The sequence below is a fragment of the Fopius arisanus genome, unplaced genomic scaffold (assembly GCF_000806365.1).
Source record: "Fopius arisanus strain USDA-PBARC FA_bdor unplaced genomic scaffold, ASM80636v1 scaffold00041, whole genome shotgun sequence".
NCBI classification, from domain to species: Eukaryota; Metazoa; Arthropoda; class Insecta; order Hymenoptera; family Braconidae; genus Fopius; species Fopius arisanus.
In genome coordinates this window covers 652,855-679,415 of record NW_011887780.1, presented here as the reverse complement: position 1 = coordinate 679,415, position 26,561 = coordinate 652,855, and the positions used below count along the sequence as shown (strand labels likewise).

The 26,561-nt window shown below is 42.5% G+C and overlaps 4 protein-coding genes across 7 annotated transcripts; 1 reads left to right on the top strand and 3 right to left on the bottom strand.

Annotated features, from left to right (window-relative positions):
• Nucleotides 1-57: 57 nt before the first annotated feature.
• Nucleotides 58-13,329, bottom strand: bchs (WD repeat and FYVE domain containing 3 bchs). Its single transcript, XM_011305174.1, has 4 exons — nt 12,960-13,329; nt 12,463-12,695; nt 2,123-12,057; nt 58-2,040 (listed from the first exon to the last, which is right to left on the bottom strand). The coding sequence occupies exons 2-4, from the start codon at nt 12,679-12,681 to the stop codon at nt 1,923-1,925; spliced, it is 10,272 nt and encodes a 3,423-aa protein (XP_011303476.1). The 5' UTR covers nt 12,682-12,695; nt 12,960-13,329; the 3' UTR covers nt 58-1,922.
• Nucleotides 13,330-13,781: 452 nt separating this feature from the next.
• Nucleotides 13,782-15,876, bottom strand: LOC105266832 (chymotrypsin-2-like). The gene is made up of 4 exons (XM_011305268.1): nt 15,807-15,876; nt 14,951-15,267; nt 14,143-14,406; nt 13,782-13,919 (listed from the first exon to the last, which is right to left on the bottom strand). The coding sequence occupies exons 1-4, from the start codon at nt 15,862-15,864 to the stop codon at nt 13,782-13,784; spliced, it is 777 nt and encodes a 258-aa protein (XP_011303570.1). The 5' UTR covers nt 15,865-15,876.
• A 341-nt stretch (nt 15,877-16,217) lies between these two features.
• On the bottom strand, nt 16,218-17,892 carry LOC105266831 (trypsin alpha-like). The gene is made up of 4 exons (XM_011305267.1): nt 17,838-17,892; nt 17,278-17,633; nt 16,918-17,181; nt 16,218-16,448 (listed from the first exon to the last, which is right to left on the bottom strand). The coding sequence occupies exons 1-4, from the start codon at nt 17,890-17,892 to the stop codon at nt 16,308-16,310; spliced, it is 816 nt and encodes a 271-aa protein (XP_011303569.1). The 3' UTR covers nt 16,218-16,307.
• An 803-nt stretch (nt 17,893-18,695) lies between these two features.
• On the top strand, nt 18,696-26,535 carry LOC105266769 (rootletin). 4 transcript variants are annotated; one of them, XM_011305172.1, is made up of 11 exons: nt 18,696-18,862; nt 20,618-20,834; nt 20,895-20,981; nt 21,821-22,342; nt 22,700-22,907; nt 22,982-23,580; nt 23,654-24,439; nt 24,969-25,252; nt 25,303-25,420; nt 25,560-25,845; nt 25,999-26,535. In XM_011305172.1, the coding sequence occupies exons 2-11, from the start codon at nt 20,676-20,678 to the stop codon at nt 26,511-26,513; spliced, it is 3,564 nt and encodes a 1,187-aa protein (XP_011303474.1). In that variant the 5' UTR covers nt 18,696-18,862; nt 20,618-20,675; the 3' UTR covers nt 26,514-26,535. The 4 variants fall into 4 exon arrangements, with proteins under 4 accessions (XP_011303474.1, XP_011303472.1, XP_011303473.1 ...); XM_011305170.1 differs by having other exon boundaries at nt 18,697-18,862; nt 25,560-26,535; XM_011305171.1 differs by having other exon boundaries at nt 18,699-18,862; nt 25,318-25,420; nt 25,560-26,535.
• The last annotated feature ends 26 nt before the right edge of the window (nt 26,536-26,561 follow it).

Sequence of the window (26,561 nt, the reverse complement as noted above, 5' to 3'; positions counted from 1 at the left end):
TATAATCAATTTATAATCTACTGATCGTGCTTTTTATGTCTGGGCGATAGAAGCCATTCCGTGCTAGTTAATTATTTCTCTTTACTCGCGTCATTATATACACTTCAAGATATTCAGTAGCTACCAATTGTTATTCATGTTTTATCCGTTTAATGTAACAAAGTTGGTGAATTATTTTTCATACTCTCAGGTGTTATATTCACATGTATCGTTACTACAATTACCAGAAACAAAACGATTATCAATCGATTTACTTATCCTCCAGATGATTTTTAAACACTGAGACTCCAACCGATGGACAAAAAAAAATAATGCAATATCACAATTAATTTAAATTATCCCAACAAAGACACACGATTATTTTTTATCTAAATCTTTTGTTAAAACCAATTCACGACGGATATAAATTATATTGTTCTTATGTACAATTAAAAATATATTAAATCAATTTATAATACTGGTAAATATTAAAAGGTCAATCCATACTGATTTGTCGATTCGAAAGAAAAAATTAAATCAATCGGACAAATTCATGCAAAAGGCACGACACACTTGTGACTAGACTACTGTTGTGCCTTCGTTCTTTGGATTTTACACAATTAAATATTCACGAAACATTCGCCACAATCTCATTATTTAAAGAATTTACCATGAGAAATAATTTCAAGACGAGTAACACAAAAATCTGACGATAATAAACGAGAGAACATTCTGAAATTTCAATTTTACGTCAAATCTTTACACAAAATTATTCGATACCTCCAATCTCTTGGGTTTCAAACATTCAATAATTATCCTGCACCCCTACCAACTACTCCTCACCTACGATATTCAATTCAACTAATTCATAATTTAACAATAGATAATATTGCTCGTGATAATTTTTTTTATACAGCACTGATTCAGCCTTGTTTCTGCGATGGATTTGGCTTCTCTTTGATGCAACGGAATAAATCACCGTTTAATTAATACTTCCATCGCGAATCATCATCCCTTAATTTATAGCTTCAGAAATCTTCGAGGAATGATTTATGATTATCGAGAGTCGATTGTCTCCTGAAGATTCCCCAAGCTCTCATTCTATTCAATAGGTCATGATTGTTATAAACTATTAGTCTAAATAATTTCACATTAAACTCTATACACACGTATAGTAACTCTATGCTAAGCCGTTTACTCTTCATTTTTTTTTGTATCAAATTTTTCCCTCTTTTTTTAAACTTTTTATGGAATTTTTTCATCAATTTTCTCTCACAGGTGGATTTACTCAAGATATTTGTTCTTTTCATTATTTGTTCAGACATCTTATGCGAATATGGTATTGTCTATGATAGCACAGTGTCTTTAAATGATTGATAGATTCATTAAAAAAATTCATCGAAATTGAAAAAAAAATCCAAAATGAAGTAAAACATGGAAATGTAATAAACGTAAATTGATCATTCTTCTTTAAATAATAATTGAGTGGTTTTAAATAAAATAATAAAACTTATTGAAAATAATTCGTTAAGAGACGAGTAAAAAAATCACAGATTGTAAGTAATGCATCAGCCCTTAAATCCTAACATTCATGATTATACATTGTACAGAAATACGTTTAACATCATCCCCATTGGGGAACGGAAACAAATAATTCTGTAGGCTCTATCAACGATCCTTACGTCTATTCTCTTTATATTTCTCTGAGAAACAATGACAAATGGAAATTATCAATCTTCGACAGGGCCAGTGGAAAATCATCGCATCGAAGATATCCAATTTGTTCAATAAATCGTTATCCTCCAATGGCTCAATGAAATATTGTGATAAATGGTACTCACGATTGGAACTATATATCAATAATAAAATCATGTGGAAGGACATTTGGTGGTTTTTCTTTTTAGAATCATCTAGCTACGTAGAAAGGTCTTGGAGCTCTGCTATTAGGTGTTGTTGCTTTCCAGTGAATTCTGGGTTCTCAGGGAGGCGTAGCATCCTTGACAGACACGTACAGGCTTCAATATTCCTAGTCGTGATATTTTAGACTCGAATCTGCTGCACCTGCAGTTGAAAATGGGAATTTTCAATTAAAAATGTTTTTTTTTATAAATTGATACATAATTATAATTAATCGGGAACCCACTTGGAGCAGAAAACTTGTCCGCAATTCCTGCAGTGATGTCTTCTCTCATAAATATTAAACCTGACGCCACACCCAACACAAGAGTCCGCTCCTTCATCCTTCAACCAGTGATCAGCGACGGTTCGCCCCGGCTGTTCGCAGACACTCCAGGAGAAAACCCTTCCCCTGGTATCCCCGACATAAACAGTTCTGTGATCCCTCGATACAGCAAGAGCAGCAATTGACGCGGGTTCAGCATTGTCCTTCCTGTCATAAGCCGTGTGCATGGTGAGCTTGCTCCTGAAGACGAGCTGTCTCTGCCACTTGAATCCCTCCCGGAGTACATTCTGCAGATTGATCCTCTTGGGTTTGGTGTCAGACTCGTTGACCATGACGAAGCTGTCAGTGAGACTGGTATCACTCTTGCTCGTTCTCAACGCACCCTCGGTGTCAACAGCAGCAGCAACCTCATCCACCCTGGTCCCCTCACTATCAGCCCTGCCTCCTCCCTCACTCTTCCTGAACATGGGATTACCCCTGCTCTTCCTTCTGAGAACAACAGTGGGTGATTGTGCACTTCTCGTGCCCTTGTGGACAGATCCATTACTCGATTCATTATCGGAGCACTCCTCTTTCTCCTCGTGCACCCTGAGGGCCTCCTTGGTGCCCTCAGCCTCCGACAAACTGCTCTCACTACCACTCTTCATCAACATCCCCGCTTCCTCTGCTGATATACTCATCTGCTTAACGAGCTCGTGAACCCTCTTCTTAGTATTCTGCGTTCTTTCACCCTCAATTCGTTTCTCCTCTTTAACGACAGTCTCGAGTTTCTCCTCCTCGGGTACCTGGACGTAGTCCATCGACCACATCCGGGCGACACCATCAGTACTCCCAGTCATAATGACATTCTGCGAGTCCCACTCGTGGGTCTGACTGAATGCCACGCAGAGGATCTGCTGCATTCTGTCAGCCCTTCCCACACACGTATTGACACTTGCCAATTCCTCACCGTTGATGCTCCAGACGTGAAGCCAAGTGGCAGCACAGGTAGCAATGTCACCAGTGAGATCATTGATAGCCACAGCAGCCACTGGTCCGGCGTGGCCCCTCAGCTGTCTCACGAAGAGGCACCTCGACAGATCCCAGATGATCGCTGTGCCATCCCTGGAGCCTGACACGATCACATTGTAAGCTGGTGATGAAGCCAGACAGGTCACTGCCTCGGTATGCCCATAGAGGCACTGCTTTATCGATAACTGACGTTTCGAGTACTCCCAGACAGTCACCACAGAGCTGGTGCCAGCTGTCACGATGAGCTTGGAGGAGGGACAAACGCAGGCAACTATTTCTCCACTACTCTGCATCATAGCTTCACAGACAAAAATCGCCTTTTCAGAGTCGTAGTTACCTATCCTGAGGGAGTGATCAGCAAAACCCCAGGCAACGTACTTGTTGAATGATGGGGGTATCAGACACTTGTTCTGCTCCACAGCAAGAACAGATTTATCAACGTGAAGGATCTGCCCGACAGGACCTTTGAGCTCCTTGATGGGTTGGAGCGAGGGCTTGAGGTTGTCGAGATTGTGGAAGAAGAGGCGATCAGACGCTGTGATGCTGAGCCCCGGGGTTATGGGTCCTGGATCTATCACCGACGTCCTCACACTCATCTTCTTACAGGGATGGGGCTTCTTGAATAGCTGCTTCGGGATCTGCCCGAAGTTATTGATAAATCCTATCGTAGCATTCTTCTTCAGGGGATCGTCTATGTTGTAAATGTCAACGTTTCCCTCGTAGAAGAGATGATGAAATACGTTGACAGCGTCAACAGCTGCTGGACCGTTCTGCTTGTACCCGAAGATGAGATCGATCCAGTGGTGGAGATTCTGGGAGACGTAGTCGCACTCCAGAGCGAGTCTGTGGACCCTTATGAACTCCCTGGGATCCTGTTTGGCCCACGGTGGCAGGACAATGTCACCGAGTTGAACCCCTGACTGTTTAGACCCCAGATCGAAGTGATTGGAGTTCTCCAGGAACTCGGGGAGGTAGAAAAACTCGGGGATCAACTCCTTAACGTCAGCCATATTGTGTTTGGAGGCTGACAGCCACGCCTCCTTCACGCTATTGAACATCCTGTCGGCGAGATCGAAGTGGCCACCCTGGAGTCTCAAAAAATGCTGAGTGAAGGGCTCCATTCGCACTAGGTACGAACACACGATCATCGCTGATGAATAATGAGTACCAAAATGATAGGGTGGTGTTTCCCCGTGTGGATCGTCCCACTCTTTGTACCTCTTCTTGAACTGCAGGAGTCGCTCAGGGCTCTGAGCACCCATTGGTTTCGTAAAATCCCTGAAGGTCGATGGCTCATTGAAGTCAATCTCCTCCGCATCGTAGTCAGCCAGGATCCAGGGAAAAATGGGATACTGCATGAGATCATTGTAGCTCCTTCCAGCCAGAGTATTGAGGTGCATCAGATATTGGAAATTCGATATCTCACCCCTGACCCAACGCTGAGTGACAGATGTCTCTCCAATTAAATTCGATAAAAGACCAGTTGCCTGTTCAACATTAGCTGTTCTCTTCTGTCCCGCCACTGACTGATGAGCACTGTCAGCAATTGCCGTGGCAAATGTCATAAATCTCTGATAAACTTTATTCCTGACTTTTCTAGGGAACGCCAGGAGATAATTCCTACCATCTCCAGAGAAAACCTCGAGTGCCATCGGCTGGAGAAGGTATCGACGCTTGTGTACCTCTCTGATGTCCTCGTAATTGAATTTCGAGCACTGTCTCATAGCTCGAGACCTCCTGGGGGAGCCCGGAGATGGGAGAATGGGCTCGTAGGCGTCTGGAAGGCTCTCGATGTCCCTTATTTCTCTGCTCTTCAACAGGGTGAATCCATCGATTACGTAGAAGTGTTCCTTTCCGAAGAGTAGTAAACCCTCGGTGGTGTCGAGCCCCTGAATCCTGGCACACCTGAACATGTGACTGATCTTCTCGTGCTCCTCGAGGAGTCTCAACAGTGTCTGATTGTCAGGCACAGCCTGATTCTCCTCCTCCTGCTCGTTATCCTCAGTCGTCTCATCAGGCTCGCTGGCATGACGCTCCAGAGTGCAGGGCACCATCGGTGGCTCGCTCTCAGTCGATCCCTCGTTTACATTCAGGGGAGTGTCATCGATCACTGGATCCCTCTCCCTCTCGAACATCCCAGAATTATTCCCCAATTGCTTCAAATAGTACTCTTTGCTGTCGTTGCTCGTTGCAACCTTGTACTTCAGTTGTTTATTGTCAGGATGATCTAGCTCTGGTCTGTAGGGATAATGAATGTAGAACAGCTCGTTCTTCATCATTTTCTTGCGCATTCTGCAAGGCCCCTCAGTCATGTCCAGCATCCACTTATCCAGAATTGTTGCTGTTGGTGGGCCCCAGAGGCCCCTCTCCCTCGTTAATTCAGTCTCGGTCTGCAGCCACTCCTGGTAGACGTATCTCTGGGTGTGCTGATACGTCTGCTGTTGCTGAAGTTTTTTGGAAGCTGCGAGTTCACGAACAAGTGCAACGTGCTGCTCTGTCCACTGGGCAACTGTGCTGTGATGGAGTCGCAGTCTAGGTCTTATTGACTCTTCCTTTCGTACTTTTGTCCTGCTGGCGAGTCGTGTCAGTCCACCAGTCACCTTCTGGATTTTCGATTGAATCTGATTGTGAAGCTCCCAGGGGCCCCTGTACGAGGCCTTTCTCTCCAGGACTACGTAGTTGAGCCAGAGTCTGGTCGCCTGCTCGTGCACCAACTCTCGAACAGCTGTGAGTTCTGGCGCTCTTTCGTTGCCAATCGGTGGTGGTAGGGTGATCTTGAAGACCTCCTCGATGGCGGGCTTTTTGCAGACGTAGAGCTCCTCCCAGACTCGTGTTGCTGCCACTGCCATGAGATTGTGACCTTGATGAGAGGTCAGACGATCGTCACTCGACTCCACCTGGGGATTGACATGCCACGTTGTCTTGATATTGGTATCGAGCATGATTTTTATGTCAGCTGTGAGCTGGAGGAGACAGTAGGTCAGACAGCTGATGAATTCAGGCTCGTGATTGCCAGCACCAAACACCAGGAGTCGATGAGTCGTCAATTTGTGGAGGGCCTCTAGGACAGCCATCTGATCGGCGATGGAATCGGTTGTTCTCGACAGCAAGAAGAGAATTGTTCTGTTGAGGCACTGGTGGAGGCCCTCCATGCTGACAGCCCCAGGTCGCCTCTTGGCTTGACCAATGAGTTTAACAATGAAATCAAAGATCTCGTGGGGATCTTTCGTGAGGGCTCCCTGCCACAGCTTATCGACTATCCTCGCGGCTACGTAGCACACATTACTCGTGATATTGTTGGCAGAGCCACCAGGTACCACTGGCAGTGCTGCCTGCTCCCCAATGAGAACATCAGCAGCCAGAAGGTGCTCCATCAGAATCGACAGAATCTCAGTTTGATACCTCGTCTGCTGTCCTGTGGAGGCGTACTCCGGCCATGCCTCCAGGACAAGATCAATCACCCTTGGTGATTTAGCAGTGACAGGTAGCGACAGAGAGTCAACTACAATGACCCTCAGAAAATCCATAACGAATTTTCTTGCCGAATGATTCGTCAGTCCAATGTCCTTCGATGGAGATCTCACAAGCACTGGCTCCTGGTCGTCAGCTGGTGTACTAGCTCCACTGCTGTCTTGTGATCCACTCGACGGCTTTGGGAATAGAGTTCCAGCGAGTGCCCCCAATACCTCAGCCGACATGAATACCTGCATAAAATCCGTGAAGTTGTGGTAGAGAAAGAATAAAAATTGAATAATCGTCACTGGATAATCGTTCAGCCACTCTGGAATACCATCCGGCGAGTTGAAGTGCATGTTGAGCATTGTCCTGACCATAGCTAAAAGTGTAACAACAGCATCAGGACAGAGATTTATTCTGGAGGCAAAGGAGGACAACGAGTGATTGGCGGCTACTCCAAACATGAAATTCCAGACATTATGAAGCTCGAGTTTGGAGTCAGCTGGCAGTAGTTTGATGGGCTGTCCCATCATCAGGGCGATAAACAGGAAATAAAGCTCCGGAACAAGATCAACATGTTGAGGTAGTAACCAACCCAAGTGTTGAAATCCTGGAACGTGTAGTCCAGAGGGTTTAACCTCTCCTGGAGCATTCTGCTGCTGGCAACCCAGGGCCATTGCCATTTTATTGTGATCGGTGTGCCTCAGCCATCCTCCATTGCTCGTGCCATCCTTGAATTTCTGGAGGATTGGCTGAACGGAGCACACCGCAACGAGGACTCTCAGCCCCCAGACGACAGTGGTGCTGTGGAGGCCGGGCTGGAGGAACAAGAGGACCCAGTCGAGTCCCAGAATCTTGGCCAACTCGTCGCACATTGCTGCATTAACTTTGTTGCCATTGAATAGTAGAGAGTGAAGTAGCTGAAGACACCTGTTCCTCAGTAAAATAATCTCACCCTCGCCTTCCTTGAGGCCCTCATTCTCCCTGGGTATCAGGTGCTTCTCAGAGACAACTGGCAGAGTCGCTACGATAAACTGACCGAACCAGAGGAGATCAGCCTGCCTGGGCTGAGCCAGGAGAATACTCAGAAGAGCCAGGAGCACCTGTCTCGAGGAGTTCTGCTTGACCTCTCCCAGAATATGAAGTAATTTATGAACAAGTTGGAGATCTCTCATGAGTCTGAGATTAGTTCTCTTCTCATTGGACTCTGCTACTAGCTCGTACAGATGCTCCAGCAACGATCGAAGGAGTTCTCCAGGTGCTTCGTGCCACACCTGGAGGTCGCAGAGGAGATCCTGGAAGGCTGTGACATTGGGAATGGCACTGGTCTCACGTCCACTGTCGACTGTCCCCACGAGGCTGAACGTCAGGTGAAGGATGTGACTGTTCAGCAGAGGGCATTTCCTCCTGAGGAGCATCGCGAGGGTCTGGTATCCCCTACGGCGATCCATCTCCTGCTGGGCCGCTTGGTTGGATCTCACGACGCAGACGAGCGCTTTTACCGCTGCGTAGAGAGACTCCACGTCCTGCGCCATGGCGATTAATCCAAGAAGAACTGAACAGCCTCCAACGTTGTCGATGGTTGTTGCCACTGGACGTGGATTGAACACCCTGACCCCCAGGTAACCAACGACAACACCACCCAAAGCCCTAGCAGGACCACTGAGGTGTCCAGCTGAATTGTGGAGGACTCTGATGGGTGTGGCGTTTTCATGAGACGACATCCCCAGCTGTTTGGCAATGGATTTGTTGTCAGCCCTGCTGTAGACCTTCCTGATCTTGGCGAGTGTCAGCTGTGACATGGCCTTGGCATTCAGACCAAAAACAACTTTCTCTTCAGCGAGGAGCGCTGGAAATGGCTCGGGCCCGATGAATTGAGGGGCCTGCATGCTACCCATGTAGTGTGGCCCAAGCTTGAAGAGTGTAAGAATATTTTGGGAGTTGAAGACCTCCTCGACCAGGTGACAAGGCCCCTGCTTCCACGTCAATCTTGAGTATCTTCTCCAACATGGGGGAGTGCCAATGTAACCGTAAACTGGAGAAGCAACTGTTAAGTTTGCAGCACCACCCCCAGGTGTCTGAGAGATGTAGTGGAGTTTCTGGCTTTGGATGTGCTGGCCATCGAGGTACAACGAGAAACTCGAGTTCTTGAGGACAGCTCTGTTGAGGACGATGGCGATGTGGTGCCACTGGCCCTCGTGGAGGAGATCCGGACACCAGACACGTGCACCACTCTCTCCAATTCCCTCTGGCTCCCATTCTCCATTGCTCTGGGGCATCGTTGTCTCGTGGGTTGAGACGATAATTGCCTTGTCCCTGGCGCTGAGGACAGCAGCGAAACAGATGAGATCTCGGGCACCTGAGGGTGGACTCCTGACGAGAGTCAGAAGTCTCACGCAATGGGGATCGGTTTTGCAGTCTGAGAATTTATCAACGCAGACCCATGTGCTGTAGGTCAGTCCTGTCTGGGGTGGAAAGAGCCTGTCCCCTGAGCCAATGCCTCCCAGGACACTGTTATCTGCTGAGACAACAGTCGGAGGGGTTGTGCTCTGGGGAGCGATGCTGGGGAGATAGAGACAGGCAAATCCCTCAGCACTCATATCGAACTCGACGAAGGGGGGAAGAGTGCACGAGCCATGAGCTCTGAAGTCCTTGGGTGTTGTCATCGAGACTAGGGTTTTTATCCTAGTGAGAGGTACAGGTCCTCCTCTGGGTTTGTTCTGCTCGATGTCGTCGAGGGAGATGCAGCAGAGGGGATCGCCGAGCCTCAAAAATTCTCGAAGATCCTTGGGCTCGAGGGACTGCGCTGCCAGCCTCTCAATTATGTACTGCAAAGGCTGATGCAGAGGATGAGTCTCGTCCTGAAGGGCAATCCTCCCCATGGTCAAGAGCTCCCCGGCCATACCTGCGTCACACATCACCTGCTGATTCCTCTCGGTCCTCACGAGACTCTTTATCACCTCAGCCACGTAAATCTGCAGGGCCAGGGCGAGCTCTGGGACACTGGCTTCCTCGATCGAGGGCACTAGGTGCAGCATTCCCACGACAATCCCTGGATGCACGATGATGGGCTCTGGGGGAGGAGGGCTGAGGTTCAGAGAGCTCACCGCTGATCTCTTTCCACTTCCTGGTGAATCCAGGGACTTCTGATTCTCGAGGCTTGATGATTGTCGGTGGGAGGGGGACCTTGTGCCAATGGCCGCGAAGCTGGGTTTGTCGAAGGCGTCCAGGGCGACGTCGTAAAGGAGTCTCATTAATAGACAGGCATATGCCAAATTCTTAGGCATATCCTGAGGAAACGAGGGCTCCAGGACACTCCCATTGAAGAGAGTTGTCAGAGTGTTGTGAAAATTCATCGACGACCTCATACTTGTCTCCCCCAATCTCAACTGCGAGGTGAAGCATCCGAGGAGTCTCAGGGTATCGCAGAGGCTCGACTGACAGATCTCCAGGTGAAAAAATTTGGCATTAGCTGGCTCGAACCTCATGGCTGTGCTGATGGTGTGGAAGACGACATGAAGAAGCGTCAGCAATTGATTCTCATCCTGGTGGCTCCTGGCCTCATTGCAGGGCTCAGATTTAGGTGGCTGAGAGGCCAGCTGAGCCTCGAGGGACACCAGAACAGACATCACGTAGACGAAGCCACCGACTTTCCTGAAAACAGTTCTAGTTCTGTGAGACTCCCTCAGACAAGCCAGCAATGTCTTCAAGATATGGGTCTTCAGGACCAGTGCATTGGGTGGCGCCGAGTGCATAATCCCCAGGAGTGTTGCCATATCGTCATCCCCACCAGCTGACAATATCAATTCCCTGACAGTTCCTAGTGCCTGATGCCTGCAGTCAATATAAGGCACCAGATTGTGAGCACATCTGGCCCCAGTGCACTCCCTGAAGACATTGGCATTCTGAACATTTCCAGCCAGTAGTGTTGTCAATGCCTCCATCACCAGTGCCCCCATTCTCTCCTGCTCAATGCACATCTTGTACTCAAGCCCCTGATCATTCGCCGACTGTTTGTCCTTCAGCAGTGTGGCATAGCGATGAAGACACGTCACAAACACCTCCAGCATTCCAACTTCCCTGTATACATCCTTGAATATAACATTATGTCTAAGTATGTTCAACAGTGTCTCCATGCACATTATACAACAATTGACTGAATTATTTGACTTTAGTAGGATCGACAGAGATATGAGCTCCTTGCAAGGCACAAAGTTCAACTGAAAAACTATAAACTCGAGTAACTGAAAGAACTTCTCCTGTATCTCTGGATTCTTGAGGTGGATTTTTTCAGCGAATTGCGATAGTGTGTTCTGCCCCTCGAGGATAAAATAATTGGCATTATCACTGTGATAAACACTGGATATGGCGTCGAGGATGGTGCAGCAGAGGAGAGGTGAGTTGGATTTAACGAATACAGATTGAAGGACCTGGAATGCCTGAATATTCCTGACAGATCCGCCACGATTGCTGGGCTGGGGGAGAGTGAAGCCCATTATCTGGAAGAGTGATCCCATGCTGGCCTGAGAGGGCTTGAGCTCAGTGTGGCCACACATTGTCAATGATGCCAGCATCAGTACGAGATTTCTGATGGCGTCCTGGGCCTCGGCCTTATCCTCCTGATCCAGGCGTGATGGTGCGTGTCTCAGGAGGAACTCTGACAGAAATATGTAGCCCTGGCAGGACCTGAAGTCGTCCAGGAGCGTCTGAGAGACGTCGCTCGAGTCCTTCAGAAAGCAGAAAACCGTCACAAACATCTCGACAACTTCTAGGGGGGCTAGTTCAGGTACTCGTTGCATGTTGTCGATGCAGAGGGCAATGCAGCCCTTGTTGTGGATGTAAGCGACAACATTCTGGGTTAATCCATGACGGGATAGAGTCATCAGGACTTCAGCTGCACTCTTTCTCCACATTACGTTGTACTGGGGGCAGCCAGTGGTTATTGCTGAGAAGAGAAGGGTCAGGTCGTCCTTGCGGGCTAATTCCTCTGCGGGGTAGGGGTGACTGCACAGGCGCACCAGCAGTTGCACGAATATCTTCTGCAGGAGAATTCGTCGCTCACGTGGGGTAAATTCACTCTCAGCGTCTCTCGTGTCTGCCTCGAGGTCTGACATCTCTGGGAGATCGAAGAACAGGTACAGGCATTTTACTAGGGTCGAGGGCACTGATGCTGTTGTCATCGCCTGGATCAGGGATGTGTCACCTGCTGCCAAAAGATTCAGGGCTGACAGCAACATCCAACCGTTTGACGACTCCTCGCTGTTCTCGATCTCCAGGAATTTTACTATTGCACAGCTCGCTGTTTCTGTACTCTGATTCGAGGCACGTCGTCGAATCTCCGATACCATCAGCTTCGAGACTTGCTGGGTGAAGGCTAGGATGTCCCAGAATTTTTCGTTCATGTCCGTTGATGGGGATGAGCCGAATACCTGGAAGGGGTCAAGGGTTCAGGTAACATTCATGGCTAAATAAATTAATCAATTCAATACTAAATGACAAATCACTTGAAGAATTACTGACCTAAAAACCATTCCACTTTCAATTTTCAATATTTCGCAATTAGAACATAATATAAACATTAATACTTAACTAAATGAATAATAAATATTTGTTCAACTCAATCAATTCAAAAGTTATTAACGTAATTAGTTCCTCAAATTAAACGTCATTAAACATCGAAAAAAAAATGTGTTATCAATTTGATAATAATTAATTATATTTTATATTTTTTGGTCATTGTATTATCCAGGAGAGTCAGTCCACATTCTTAATTACTAGTCCACCGATTTAAACAATAATAATGCCAGCGATTACCATTACCCCTGATTGATTACCTTGCAAAAAAGTGGCAGCATATTATAAAGTTTATCATCCTTCTCGGCCTCCGAAAGTGGACTGGGTGGATGGGTGTATTCGGAAAAAAGTTTCTTAAGATGCATGAGTCCAAGTGCAGTATGTTGTGGATTACCCCCCATGCAATCATCTACACTTCCAGTACTGGAGCCCATACCCCCCACAGCACTGCCACCCCTCAATTTCCTCATTATGTTCATTTTCCTAATGATCCCTGAAACGTCAAAAATCTGTCAATCTCTCCAGCCCAGTGTCCCACAAAAACAAACCTAACGTCACAGCTGTTTTATTTCATAATTCCCATGACTCCATACAAATCACAAAAAAAATCAATGAGGAAGACCCTCTGAATAATTAATCGGAGCAGGGAATAAACCCCGAGCGAGAGAAATAATCTCAAAAATTCAGTCGCTCGATAAATCCCCCAACAATAGGAAACACTCCATTTTTTTTTTAATCTACACCCCCCGATCATTACCTTTACGTCTAATTGATGGAATCAATCGACAGATGCCCGTCGTAATCTTCACTCCCTGGAACGTGCATTATCCACTTGTCGATCCTTTATTTTACGACGTGACGTTTTTTTTTTCCCACTGGTACTTGCGACAATCGAGCAAGTGTCATCCGCAGAAAAAAAAGAGACGTATTTTAACCGCACGGTAACCGCCCCAAACTCTCTCCACAGATCGAAATAAATTCACTACCCCGTGATTTTAATCTGCACTCATGATTTTACCACCCAATTTCACTACATCATTTATCCCTTTTTGGGTGCATCGCGATAATTTTTTTATTTGATCTACATACACTGACGTCCGAACGAGTGCGGAACACTTGACGTCTGATTGGCCGCAGCCATTTTACTATTTGACCATTTATTTTGACCTCAGTGTGGGTGAATTCGAGTTTTCGATACGTCGATATGCAGTCACGTGGGGTTGGGGGGAAGGGGGTGGGTGAGGATGTGCGACATTTTTGCCAGGGGTGGGTATTTATCGGGGAATTCCTGGTAGAGGGCGGGAAAATTCAGTTTTACCGCTCTACATACAATCGGCGCCAGAATTGAATAATAAATTCAAATCCATTATTATTTTTATTTTTCAGCAATTCAATTGAAAAAAATGCAACGATAATAAATCATAATGATAATAATAATATTAATAGCGAGTTTGAGGAATTATAATCTTCTACTGATTTCAATTAATTATGAATTATAGATATTGTATTAATTGTAATTTTTTATTATAACAATCATCAGCTTCGATAATTATTATTATTATTCTGGGGGCAGAGAATTTTATATCATCGATTTTTCAATGAAATCTTTGAAATAATAAACATCCATAAAAGCGGGGGTCGATCCGATTAAACAACTCGAAGTGGAAAGAACCCCGACCTGAACGTTTTCAACGACTAACGGTCCTCCGCTGTCACCCTAGAAAATTACAATTGTTTAAACAATTTCTCAAGTCTTTCAACAAGTCGATTTATCAAATGGGTAACGCTTCGTCGGCAATATCTCTAGATCTAAGAGAGATAGCGAAATTTATGTGTAAACCTTTTTTGTAGGTCTTGGAATTCTCTACAGGAAAGGTTCTGATGAAAAATTTGTCATCTCTCGTGGATTCAGGGGTATTTGTTGAAAACCTGAGCATTACCTTGCACACGACTCCATGGGAATTGGTGGCACAAATCTGATACTCGAACGGTGGAAGTCGAAATTTTCTGCATTCATCATGAGTTATAATCGTCAGGTTCAGCTTGAAGAGGTCATCCGAAGTGTCTGTGTCGGCATCCTGATCCAGGAGGGACTTGGTGTAGCCCCAGCCGGTCACGATTCCTCTAGTTTCCGGAACGTACGGTTTAACCGGCAGTTTTACAACGTCTCGTAAAAATCCGTCGAGCTCTAAATCTTCTTTCAGCTAAACGAAAAATTGAATTACTCACTTGAATGTTTATCAATCGACTAATTAATAAATACTTCATTTATCTTTTCGTTGTTTTTTAAACACGAGACCTACTGCGCATTCTGTGCGCCGAATTTGAATTTGCCGGTTCGACTCGACCAATGAGGAATTAGTCCTACGCATTGGTAGATATTTCGACTCGGGTGAACTTCATTTTTGTGTTTCTACTTTCATAAAAAGGATTTTCTATCCTTTCATAGAAAGGATAGAAAAATATTGGATAGAAAAATTAAGAAGACAACGATTTTTAATTGATTAACCCCAGCAGCCCTTATATATAAATAAAGATAATCCTTTCAAATAATTCCTTTAACAAAATGAATTCCACCAAAAATTCGACCCACCATTAATTTCGCACTTCAATTTATTTATTCATCTTCAGGTAAATCTATAAAAACGTTGAAAATTAAAAACGGAACGGTTTTTAATTGACGTACCCTGTGCTCTCCTGTGCATAAATATATAATAATGAATAATTGAAAATAAAAATCTACTCAACAATGAGAACAGCGACGTCATTCTGGAGTCGTCGTCCCTCCCCTTTCCTCACGAAATCCGGATGCATGATGATCTTCTCGACTTTGGATACAACCGCTGATCTGTCATTTTGGTTGATAAAACCGCTGGCGACGTTCAATTCCTCGGGGGTGAACTCGTCGACGCAGTGTCCAGCTGTCAGGATGTGTCGTCGACCAATGATCGAGCCCCCGCACATGTGTCCGTAGTCACTCCACCTCAAGGACACCATGTAAGGGAATTCTCCGATTTCTGCATAGGATCCTTGGACTATGCGACTCGGCGAACGTCCAGAGACTCCTGGTCAGTATTTTATTCATTTTTTTATTGCACAATTATCAATCAATGATTTTATTGCAAAATTCTCAATCAATGATTTTATTGCAAAATTCTCAATCAATGATTTTTTTCTTTTCTAATCAATTTTTTATCGTAATTATCAATTTAACAATAATTTTATCATTTTTTTGAGCACATGAAAACGTTAAGACTCTTATAATATTAATTGCAAAAATATTTCGGTGAATATTAATCAAATATTGATTTCATCAATTATTGAATATTAATTTCAAAAAGTATTTCAATTAAAATATGATATTATAAAAATTGTTTAATGATTTATACATCATTAAACTGTTTATAAATTTAGTAATAATTTCCTGAACTCTTGATTAGTAATCAACAAAAAAAATACAATTTGTTTTCAATAAATTATTCAAAATGTTTAAAAGTATTCAATTCGTATCGTATGAATTGTTCTGATTTATTTATTTAAACTAATTAATTTTTTTTCACACATTCCGGTAATCAGAAATTACGAAAATAATAATGAGACTCACCTATGAAAAGTGTAATTAACACATTTGCAATAATAATTGTTCGTAATCGGGAAATCATTTTAGTATTGAGTCCCAGACTGAGGAATAATTACTGACTCATAATTAAAAGATCCCCCAATTTTATTTGAATCGTTTGGAGACTAATCGGGGCAATTAACCTAATTAATTAATAAGATCGTTCAACTGCAAGTTAAGGTAAATATTTATTCTGGGGAAGATAAATGTTGAATAATCGTCATTCCATGCTTTCTCGAAATTACAGGCGTCAAGACTATCTTTTCCTCTCCAATGAATGTGATAAGTTAATTAATCAATAATTAATATCAATTCTCCGTATTGAATGGAATGATTTAAACTATTTCATATTTCTGATATTATTTATTTATTAATTGAGATTAGTGTTGCGTAATTACAGAGGGAGTAATTTTTTAAGCGAAAAGGATTTGAACTTTTACAAGATAAGAACGATAAGAGAATTGGATTAAATAATTATTACATCATTCACTCTTTCATTGCGTCTTGAATAAATTCCCTGAAATAATACGTGTCCATGTAACCAGAGTAGGAACCTAGCCTGCAGCTGGTCGTGGAGACGACGCCCACGATGACGTTGTTGACGACGAGAGGTCCTCCGCTGTCGCCCTGAAAGATCAATTTAAAAAATCATAATTTCTCCAGAAAAAAACATACGATGTTGTATTTTTTTTTCTCACTACTTTGCCTCTGGAATAATAACAAAAATTGGAAAATCAGGGAAAATATGGGAATGGAGAAAAAATAAAATTTCACCCTGAGCTGTGGGGGATGATCTATGATTTTTCGGAGAGATGAATAACTTTTTTGTAAAATCACTTTTTTTCACCAACAAATCCATAATTTCTCCTATATTTCCCTCTCATAATAATATCAAAACTAATTAACTAATATTAATCGATTGTAATCAGAATTTTATCAAAAAATTTACCCGAAAAATCAATTATCATCATCAATTGTTATTAATGATTGTACTTTTTACTACATTTTCACAGCAGTGATTCCTGTAGAAATAATTATTGACACCTAATTTTTTTTTAATTAATATTTTCAGTGAATATTAAAATGAAATGAAGACCTGGCATACGGTGGCATCAGATCTGGTGGCGCAAATCTGATACTCAAAGGGTTGAGCTCGTTTCTTGGCGCACTCCTCATGGCTAATAATCGTAACTTGCAGTTTTCTCAAATCGTTAGGAACATCTTTGGAATATTTCGGACTGAAAACATCGTATTCATAGCCCCAGCCAGCAACGGTGGCAGCAGTACCCGGGGTCCAGGATTCAACGGGTAATTTAACAGCATCTTGGAGGTGCCCATCGAGATGAAGAGGTTCTTTCAACTGACGCCATTAAGAATCAAAAATAATCAAAAACAAAATACTAATATATAATTAATATAAGTAATTAATTCCAGAAGTAATTGAAAAATACTCAACCGTGAGAACCGCCAGATCATTTTGAATCCTCGATGTTTTCGTTCTTCTGACGAATCCCGGATGCCTCGTGATGTTAGCAACTTGACTGTGAACAGCGTTTTCATCGTCCTGACGAGTTGTTCCACTGACGACGATCAAGTCCCTGGGGTACAACCAGTCTACGCAGTGCCCCGCTGTCAGGATGTGCTTGGGACTTATTATCGAGCCCCCGCAGATGTGATCATCATTCTTGAAATCGAATTTCAAGGAAATTATGTACGGGAATTCCCCACGTTCCGCTAGATTTCCAGACACTATGCGACGGGGAAGTCGTCCACTGACTCCTGGGGGAATAACAATTGGTACTTCAATTATTTCTGGGAGACAAAGTAATTATTATAAATAACAGAAAGTCATGGAAATAATTATGAAACGTATCTCATTATTTATAATCATTATGTGATCCATTGCAATGAATTAATTATTAATTAGTGGAGACAGTAATTATTAACTCTTGATGAATTATTATTGGCAATTAATAATTGTAATTTTTCTAGAAACATTTTCTCGGGGAAACTTACCGGAAAAAATAATTAGTAAAGTACTCCCGAGAATTGGATAAAGTAAAAAGGACATGATGAGAGACTGGATGGATCAAATGCTCAAGGCAGACTAATTAATGAAAAAAGTGATTATAGATGACTCCGAGAGATTAATAATTATCAAATCTCAATATTCGCGCAAGTGTTTTCATATCTCTATTGACGTCATATATTTCTGGAAATTTCTCTCTAAAAAATTAAAGAAATCCACCCGCACTTCGATAATTAGATGATAATCTAATTAATTATCTAATTATCGGATATAATAATGACCCTTGCGAAATGATAAAAATAAAATAATAAGAAATAATCAATTTAAAAAATCATCATTTCTCCAGAAAAAAATAAATGATGCATTTTAATTTTTCCTCACAATCATTTTTCCTCAAAATTAGAAAATCCAAGAAAAATGGAAATGATAAAAAAATGAAAATTTTACCCTGAGCCTGGGGATGATCTATGATTAATTGGAGAGCCAAATAACTTTTTCGTAAACCACATTTTTTGACCAACAAACTAATTAACTAATTAATTGATTGCAATCACAATTTAATCCTGAAATTAACCTGAAAAATAGATTATCATCATCAATTGTTATTAATGATTGTAATTTTTCCTACATTTCCAGATCATCACCTCCTGGAAAAATAAGGACTGGCACCTGAATTAAAAAAAAAATTAATACTTCCAGTGAATATTAAAATAGAATGAATAAATGAGGAACGGCAAGTGAACGTCAATCATGCAGTTTAATTATACCATCTGTGATTTAATCGTCCAACTGCTCCAATTCCTCAAGTCATCAATGATCGCCTGTCGAAATGAAGACCTGGGGTAGAAGCCGACGAATCCGGGCGGAGGTTTCAGCCTCGGGGTTCAATTTATTTATAGAGGCTTGTGCTTTGAAAACTGGAGGCGATTTGGCTGGCATCCAGCAAGGTGTCCACATATCACCGAGGAATATTCATTTTTACGTTGTAAATCCGACGAACCATCGACATTTCGTGAGTTTTACCTGATTACTTAATTATTCGTGATAATTCGTGATGAATTAAATCCGAAGTCGACCCTCTTTATTCCACCTAGAATATTAAATTGCCATTTTTGAGTGAATGCGTTATAAAGTGCTAGTTTCTTCTCATTAATTATTCCGCTTTTGCAAATAGAATTTATTGAAATAATATAATTGTTATTGTTGTTGGAGGGAATTGTTGATCGAGTGACGAGTCGGGGGGAAAGTAGTAAAAGTGAAGTTGAAGTGGTGAAAATGTTTTGAGTTTCTTCGAATGAAAATCTGAAGTGAAATTGGAATATTTTTTTTTGATCGAGGAAATTTTACGATTCCTTTGTTCATACCGAGTGTTCTATATTTACGGGAATATAAAATCACGCGTTTGGTTATTTATAGCGATTTTTTTCTTCCATCTCCCACGTGTCATCCACCTTTTGAGATATTCTGTTTCTATTTTTCGTTTCTGTTAAATTTACTCTCCATTCGAGTAACAAAATGGAGACTACAAAGTTCTAACAAATTACTTCAACACTCACTAGTCATTCATTAATTATTCATTATTATTAACAAACAACGATAAAATTTTTACAAATTTTTATTCAGTTTTTACATCTCTATTTACATTTTAGACACATTTTAATAATTATCGTGACAAATAATCTCCATATTTAATATTTGTTTAAGAAAAATCTCTAGGTCCACTCATGACTCTCGAGGTCATTATATATTTCCATGATTTTTCATTGTTGTGTAATAGTTTATTAATTATTTCTATTCCGACATTCGGGATTTCTAAATGAGATCTTGTTTTTTATTTCGGATAATCCGTTTTTTTTTTCTTTAACAAAAGTTTATCTATTATTATTCCGACTATTGACATACAATTCACAAAAAAAACAGAAAAATTTATAAACATTAGTCTTCATGATTATCACAGCGTTTATAAACATTAAACAAAGAACTGTTCTTGACTTTTAAGAATAGTGATTATATAAAATACAATTTTCAATGATTATATTTGCCTGAGGTAGATGTTGGTTAATAATTATTATTTGTTTATGACAACCGATGGAGGGGATAAATGTATATTTTGGATAGTCCCGCGGAAGATAAATAATGAAATTAAACCGAATTCTGACGAAATGTTTTTGACAAAGAGAATTTCTCTTGCCAATGTCCAAAGGGGTATTAACCAGCCAAGTAGAGCAGTACACGTAGTTGGATGCCTTTTCAATCCCAAAAATAAAACTTTACAAGTGACTAAATAAGTCGTCCCTCATTTTACCGCGTAGAAAAATTTCAATTCATCAATTTTCAATTCCAAAGTGTTCTAATATTATTAATACTTATTAATACTCGCAACTTCTAAAAATTATTTCTACCAAAATAATTAGTAATCATAACACAAAATTAATTACTTCTCCAAAATCCCAGAGCTCTCAATTAATTAATTATCAATTATAATAATTAGAAGAGTTGAATGGGAAAATTAATGCCCGATAAATTCAATAATTCGTATTTCCAATAATTTATAACTCTAATATGTCAGAACTCTCTATTAATTACAATTACTCATCAATGATAACAATAAGAAAAGTTAAATTATTAAATAATATTCAGAAGTTTAAATTATTGGTGTCAGGGGTAAGAAATGATAATAATAATAATAACAAAAATGGATGACGAATTGGATCTTCTTGAGAATTTTTTTCAATTAAAAATTGAGAGATTCTTCTATTTTGTTTAGAGGGGAATTAAAAATAAATAAATTCGACCGAACGACTCATAATTTACGAGAACGAGCCATGGGGATGGGACACAGTTTGCACCACCAGAGAGATTACGAGCCTCCACCCTTGCCCTCGCCATTCGGTCCCGGAGGGCCTTTCCAGGGTTTCCCCAGGACCTCGAGGGCCTCCCAGATGTCCTCCCAATCGTCCGTGGGATCAAATCCGCAGAATCAAGTGAGAATTCACCCCTTGACTCCTCTCCTCTTCATCTCTGACATTTAATTTCTGCTGCAGGAGTCAAGACCTCGGGACAGTCATCGCCATGACGAATGGTGGCACCAGCCCACACCCATCAACCTACGCCAACCACAGGAGGCCTTGGTAAGTCATCCAAAACCCTCGAGTCTTTTCAAAACATTCGACAAAGAATTCTTACACAATGAATTCACCTAAAATTCCCTAGGAATTCACCAGAAAATTAGGACTCACGGATTTATTGAATTTTCTCATTCGCGAGTCTTCAAAATCCTCTGAATTCCAAATCCATTTTAAAAATTCCATAATTTTTTTAATTGTTAACCTGTTGTCATCCATTTGATCTAAAAATATTCCGAACGAAATTGTTGAAAATCCCATTGGCTTTCCAAATTAATTATTTTCGTTGTCTTCATTATTTATTCTTGAGAAATTAATTGTCTATTAAAATATCAATTCATTTCTTATTTCTAATTAAATATTCCGTATCCACTATTTGTTAATTTCTCTATTAGAAAATTAATTTTTAAAAAATAAGATGAGGGTAGCCTAGTGGGTCGGGCATAGGACTGGTAATCGGAAGATCGCAGGTTCGAGTCTCAGTATCGGTAAAATAATAAGTGTTTTTTTCACTGTTAATAATGGAAGTAATTTTAATTTCTTAAGAATATCAATTTGGGGATTAATCATTGGTGATTTCTCAAGGTCCGCCCGGATTTTCAATTCACTCTGAAAGCCACAACTAATATCGATTAACTGGCTGATCTCCAAATAAAAAATCTATTCCTCAGTTCTCCGAGGAATGCTGAGTCAGAGGATCTAAAATTCGTGGATTTCAGATCACGTGTCCGTCGCGTTGTCCCCAGTCCCTGGGCCGATTCACTCAGTGTTTTCGTGTCTCTCGACCCGTGAGGATCACCCGTGATCAATCAATCGATTTAATCGCCGATCAATAATTCCTTCAGCTGACTTACGCAACCCAGATGACCGGTTGGCAATCAGAATACGCATCGGGAGTACCCGTACACCAGGAGGCGATGGAGCTCACGAGGACAGTCTCGACTTTGGCAGCGGCGAATCAGCAGTTGGCAGCAGCTCACAGTGCACTCCTGGGACAGCTGGAGGGACTCTACCTGGAGTTGAGTAAGGAGAGGGAGGGAAATTTGAAAAAGTGGGAGGACGACCTGAGGAGGAGGGTGCAGGTGATCGAGGGGGTGATGGGGAGGTGTCAGTGTGCAGTGGAGGATGACTGGAGGTCTGTCAAGAAGAAGAGGGCCGACGGGGATGAGGAGTACGTCAGGAGGGAATACCAGAGGGCTGTGGAGAGAATTCGCGTGCTTGAGGCTGAGTTGAGAGGCGGGAGGGAGGAGGATAGGGCTGGAGGACTTGTCCGGGAGGTCAGGAGGCTCAGGGAGGAGCAGATCGAGACCAAAGAGGTGAATAAGAGGCTCAGGAGAGAGTTGGAGAGGGTCCGGAGGGATTACGAGGTTCGTGAAAAATTTGTGGAGAATTTTCTTTTGTTTTTTTTTGTGGAAAAAATTATCTCAAAAAATGAATTAAAATTCATATTTAAATTAAATTGTTATACTCATTTTTTATCACTTTGATAAATTCATGAGAATTGATTTATTTAGTTTATTCCCATTATTTTTTAGCTTCATTTGAAAATTCAAGTGTTTTCTTGCAGAAAAAAAAATCATTGCAATTAATATTCCGTTTTTTTAAGTGTTTTTTTTTATTGTTAATGTTATTTTCGTTTGAGTTGGACTGGAGGGAAAAGGGAGATGTTTATTTTAATCGATTTCTTGATGATAAGCTGGAGCTAATGGATCCTCTGGTTTCAGATATCGAAAGAAAAATTAAAATCGATGGAGAATTCACGAGGGGATTGTCCTGACAGAAGGGTCGAGGATGCGGGGACTTTGTTGAAGGAGAATTCTATTCAGACTGATGAAGTGGAGAGACAGGGGGAGCTGGAGGAGTCTCTCAAGGAAATAAAAAGACTGAATGACATAATTGCGACTTTTAAGAGTGTTAAAAATTCTGATGCTGGTGAGTTGTAATTTCTCGGAGTTATTCATGAATTTGTTAATAATTTTTATAACAATCTCTGATTTTTCCTGCAGAGACATCAACCGAGGAAGAGTCAGTGGAGCGACCGACTCTGGAGGACTTCAAAAAAGACTTGTGCCTGAAAAGAGAAGCGAGACAGCGAGCGATAGCTGCAGTCTCTTCAGAGATGGACAGACTGCGGAAGGAGTTGGACGCCGAGAAAGAGGCGCACTCGGAGACCTCGAAAGTCTTGGACCTCCTGAAGAGGCAGTCGGAGAGAATCCCGAGAAAAAGCGAGACCTTGTCCATCGGTACGACAACGACACCTCCGGAGGAGGAGAAATCACCCTGGTCAGAGCCCAATTCCATTCAGAAAGACGCTCAACGTCTCACGGATGTTCTTAAAGTGTCGGACGAATTACGAAGTTGCATCAGACTCCAGATCGAGAAGATCGACGATCTGCGGTATCACCTGGAGTGCGAACCCGAGACGAACGCCCACAGGATCGAGACATTGAAGGAAATCGCGAGCTCCAATAGGGACAGCTTCGAGACACGTGAGCACCAGATGAATCGTTTGAAGAACATCTTGTCTCAGATAGTGGCTAGACTGGGGGATGACAAATTCAGGATTGATGTCAATGAGGACTTGAGGACTGAACATGATCGTCAGGTGAGTGAATTATAAAAATATGAAATTGTTAAATGATAAAATTCAGATAAAATCATATTAATTTTTGCACCAGGTGGAAGACGTCCGAAGGCTTAAGGGACTCTACGACGAGAGGATGCGAGTGCTGGTGGACTTGAAGGATTCAGCATCCAAAGATCTTGTGAGTACTCGACACAAATTCAAATCCTTGATGAAGGAGAAAGAGGCGATGGACGAGGAACTCAAGAAGGCCGAGGAGAAGATGGACGCACAGGATACAGAAGTGTCGAATCTGGAGTCACAGCTGGGGCTGACCAAAGCAGACTGCAGGGACTTGCAGAATCAGATGTCTTTGATCAACAGTTTATTCTCGCAGATGCTCCTAAGTGCCTCCTCCGCGGACATGGATCTGGACAGGCTGACGCAGTTGCTGCAGGAGAATCATGATTTGATTAGTGATATGGCCCGTGAAGAGGGCACAGAGGCTGCAGCTCTGCCAAAACTCCTTCTGGATCTTGTGGAACAAGTGGAGGGACGAGAGAAGTCCAAAACCATTGAGGGAGGCCCTGACAAGAAGGAAGAGGACGCCCAGGAGGAGAGCATCGCTAATAATCTCCCCAAGGTCTGGAAAGTCCTCACTGAGCTACTCAGTTGTCATGCCGCTGGATCCTCTGCTTCTACCTCATCTGCTCTACTATCCAACGATCCAAACAGCTGTTACAAATCCGTCGACACTCCCACTGGGCCGAGACTCGTTATTTCTGTCAGCAAGACTTATATTCGATTGAAGGAACTCATCCTCGAGAAGAAACATCTGGAGAAGGAGATGGGGAGAATGAAGCAACTCAATTCTCATCTGGAGAGCAAACTGGGAGAACAGGTGAGAATTTTATTGCATTTTTTTGGTTCGGATTCTAGAAAAAATGGGATGAAATAACGGCGGGATACGTCTTTTTTGGGATTTTTTTTTTATTTCGATGGAAAGAGTCACTTCTGGTTCTAAATTTCATGGCTTCCGGTTTCCAAATGACGTCACTTCCGGTAAAAAAGATGACTTGCGCTTGTAAAATGACGTCACTTCCGTAAAAAAAATGGGTGATTTCCGGTTGTAAAATGACGTCATTTCTGGCAAAAAAATTACGACTTCCGGTTGTGAAATGATGTCACTTCCGGTAAAAAAATCATGACTTATGATTTAAAAATAGCGTCACTTCCGGTTCAAAATTTTAGAAAACTTTCGATTTTTAGGGTTATGTTTGAATTTAAAAAATGGCGTTACTCCCGTTTGAAAAAAAAATAGAATGAGTTTGTCTCGGATGAATTATGTATAAAATTCATTATCGTGGGATGAATTTACGAGGAACAGTTTGCCCGCATTTGTGCAATATTGAAATAATATTATTCTACAGGAAAAGAGACTGTCAACAGTATCTGATGAATTGAGCAAAACGTGGAATGTGGTGGGTCGAATGCAGGCGCAGCATCAGCAGCTCCATACACACGAGAAGATTCTGCGCTATGAGCTCCAGCAGAAGCGGAAGATGCTCCAGGAGTTGAAGCAAGAGCTGGAGTACTGTCGGGAAAAATGGGAGTCAGCGAGGCAGAAAAACACCAACACCGAGATTGAGTGGAAAAACCTGAGGAGAGAATTTGCAGCTAGAAAGGCGCTGGCACACGATTCCTTCAACAATAGGTAAGTCTTTTTTTTATGATTGTAAAACGGGAAAATATTAGTAATCGTAGAAATTGCGGTTTTAGTGCCGAAAGTGGTTTCAGTGATGATCGTTGCGACGATTCGGATGATGAGGAGGGAGAGGCCGAGGAGAGGGTGCGCGCAGGCCCACGCCGAAGGACTAGAAAGGTACTTTTTTAATTAAATTTCCACCTTTTTTGATTAACAATTCTTTATTCATTTCATCGTTCAATTATCTAGTCTTTCATTTCATCATGTTATTATTTCTCATTTTGTCATTATTAACAACAATGATATTTTAATTCAGGAGAATCCAAGGGCGCCAACTCCAGATACCGAATCCGAGCAGCCGACAGATACCGAAGTATCAGACCCAAAGACCGAATCTCCTGATCAGAGGACTCCGACCCCGGAGACCTCGGACAGCTCCTCCACAGAGTCCTCCAAGGGCCCTCAGAACCTCCTGGACCGAGCCCTCGCCAACGTCATTCAGAATCTTATTCATGACAATCAAAGCCCAAATGAAGGGACTACACCTCTGAGGCCTTCAAGTTCCCAGCGATCACCTCCAGAGGCCGAATCGAAAATGTCAGGTAACGAAGAGACCAAAAATGAACCCGCAGAAACCACTCAAGACCATTCATACACATCAAATCATCAACATTCAGTACCTGAAGACACTGATAAGACTGTAGAGGTCAGCCCTAATCTCGTATCTGTATTTTCGATCGGGCCCTTTCCAACAGCCGGTAAGACAGTTCAGTTCAGTGATCCCCTGGTGGTGGGACCGTCTGGTGATATCCAGGAGTCTCTATTCGGCCCTCCAACGGCTTCTGAAAGCCTCGAGGACACCTCGACATTACGAAGTAAAGAAACAATGCAGGAAAGTGGACTAAAATCGGATAAAGAGGATGATAAAGAATTTCGAGAGAGGATGGAGGAATTATCAGCGGAGGGATCTGCAGCGTCATCCTCGAGAGCCAATAGGACGTCGGAGGAGGTACTGGCAGCTCGCGATGCTAGGCTCAGGAGGTTGGAGGAGCAGGCCGAGTGGTTGATGAAAAAAATGAATGCTACCAGTCGAAGAGGTTCTGCTCTGAGCACCAGGTTAGAGGAACTTCATGAAGTCTATGGGGATATTCCTGCCCCACCACCTATGCCCGATGTTCTACCTTCTGTGAGGATTTCCACGGATCACAATGAGGCCGTAATTGATAATTTGGTATTTGTTATTCATTATTTTAATGCCAATATAACATGACATTATTTTTTATACCACTTCCGGTTTCAGAATGACGTCACTTCCGGT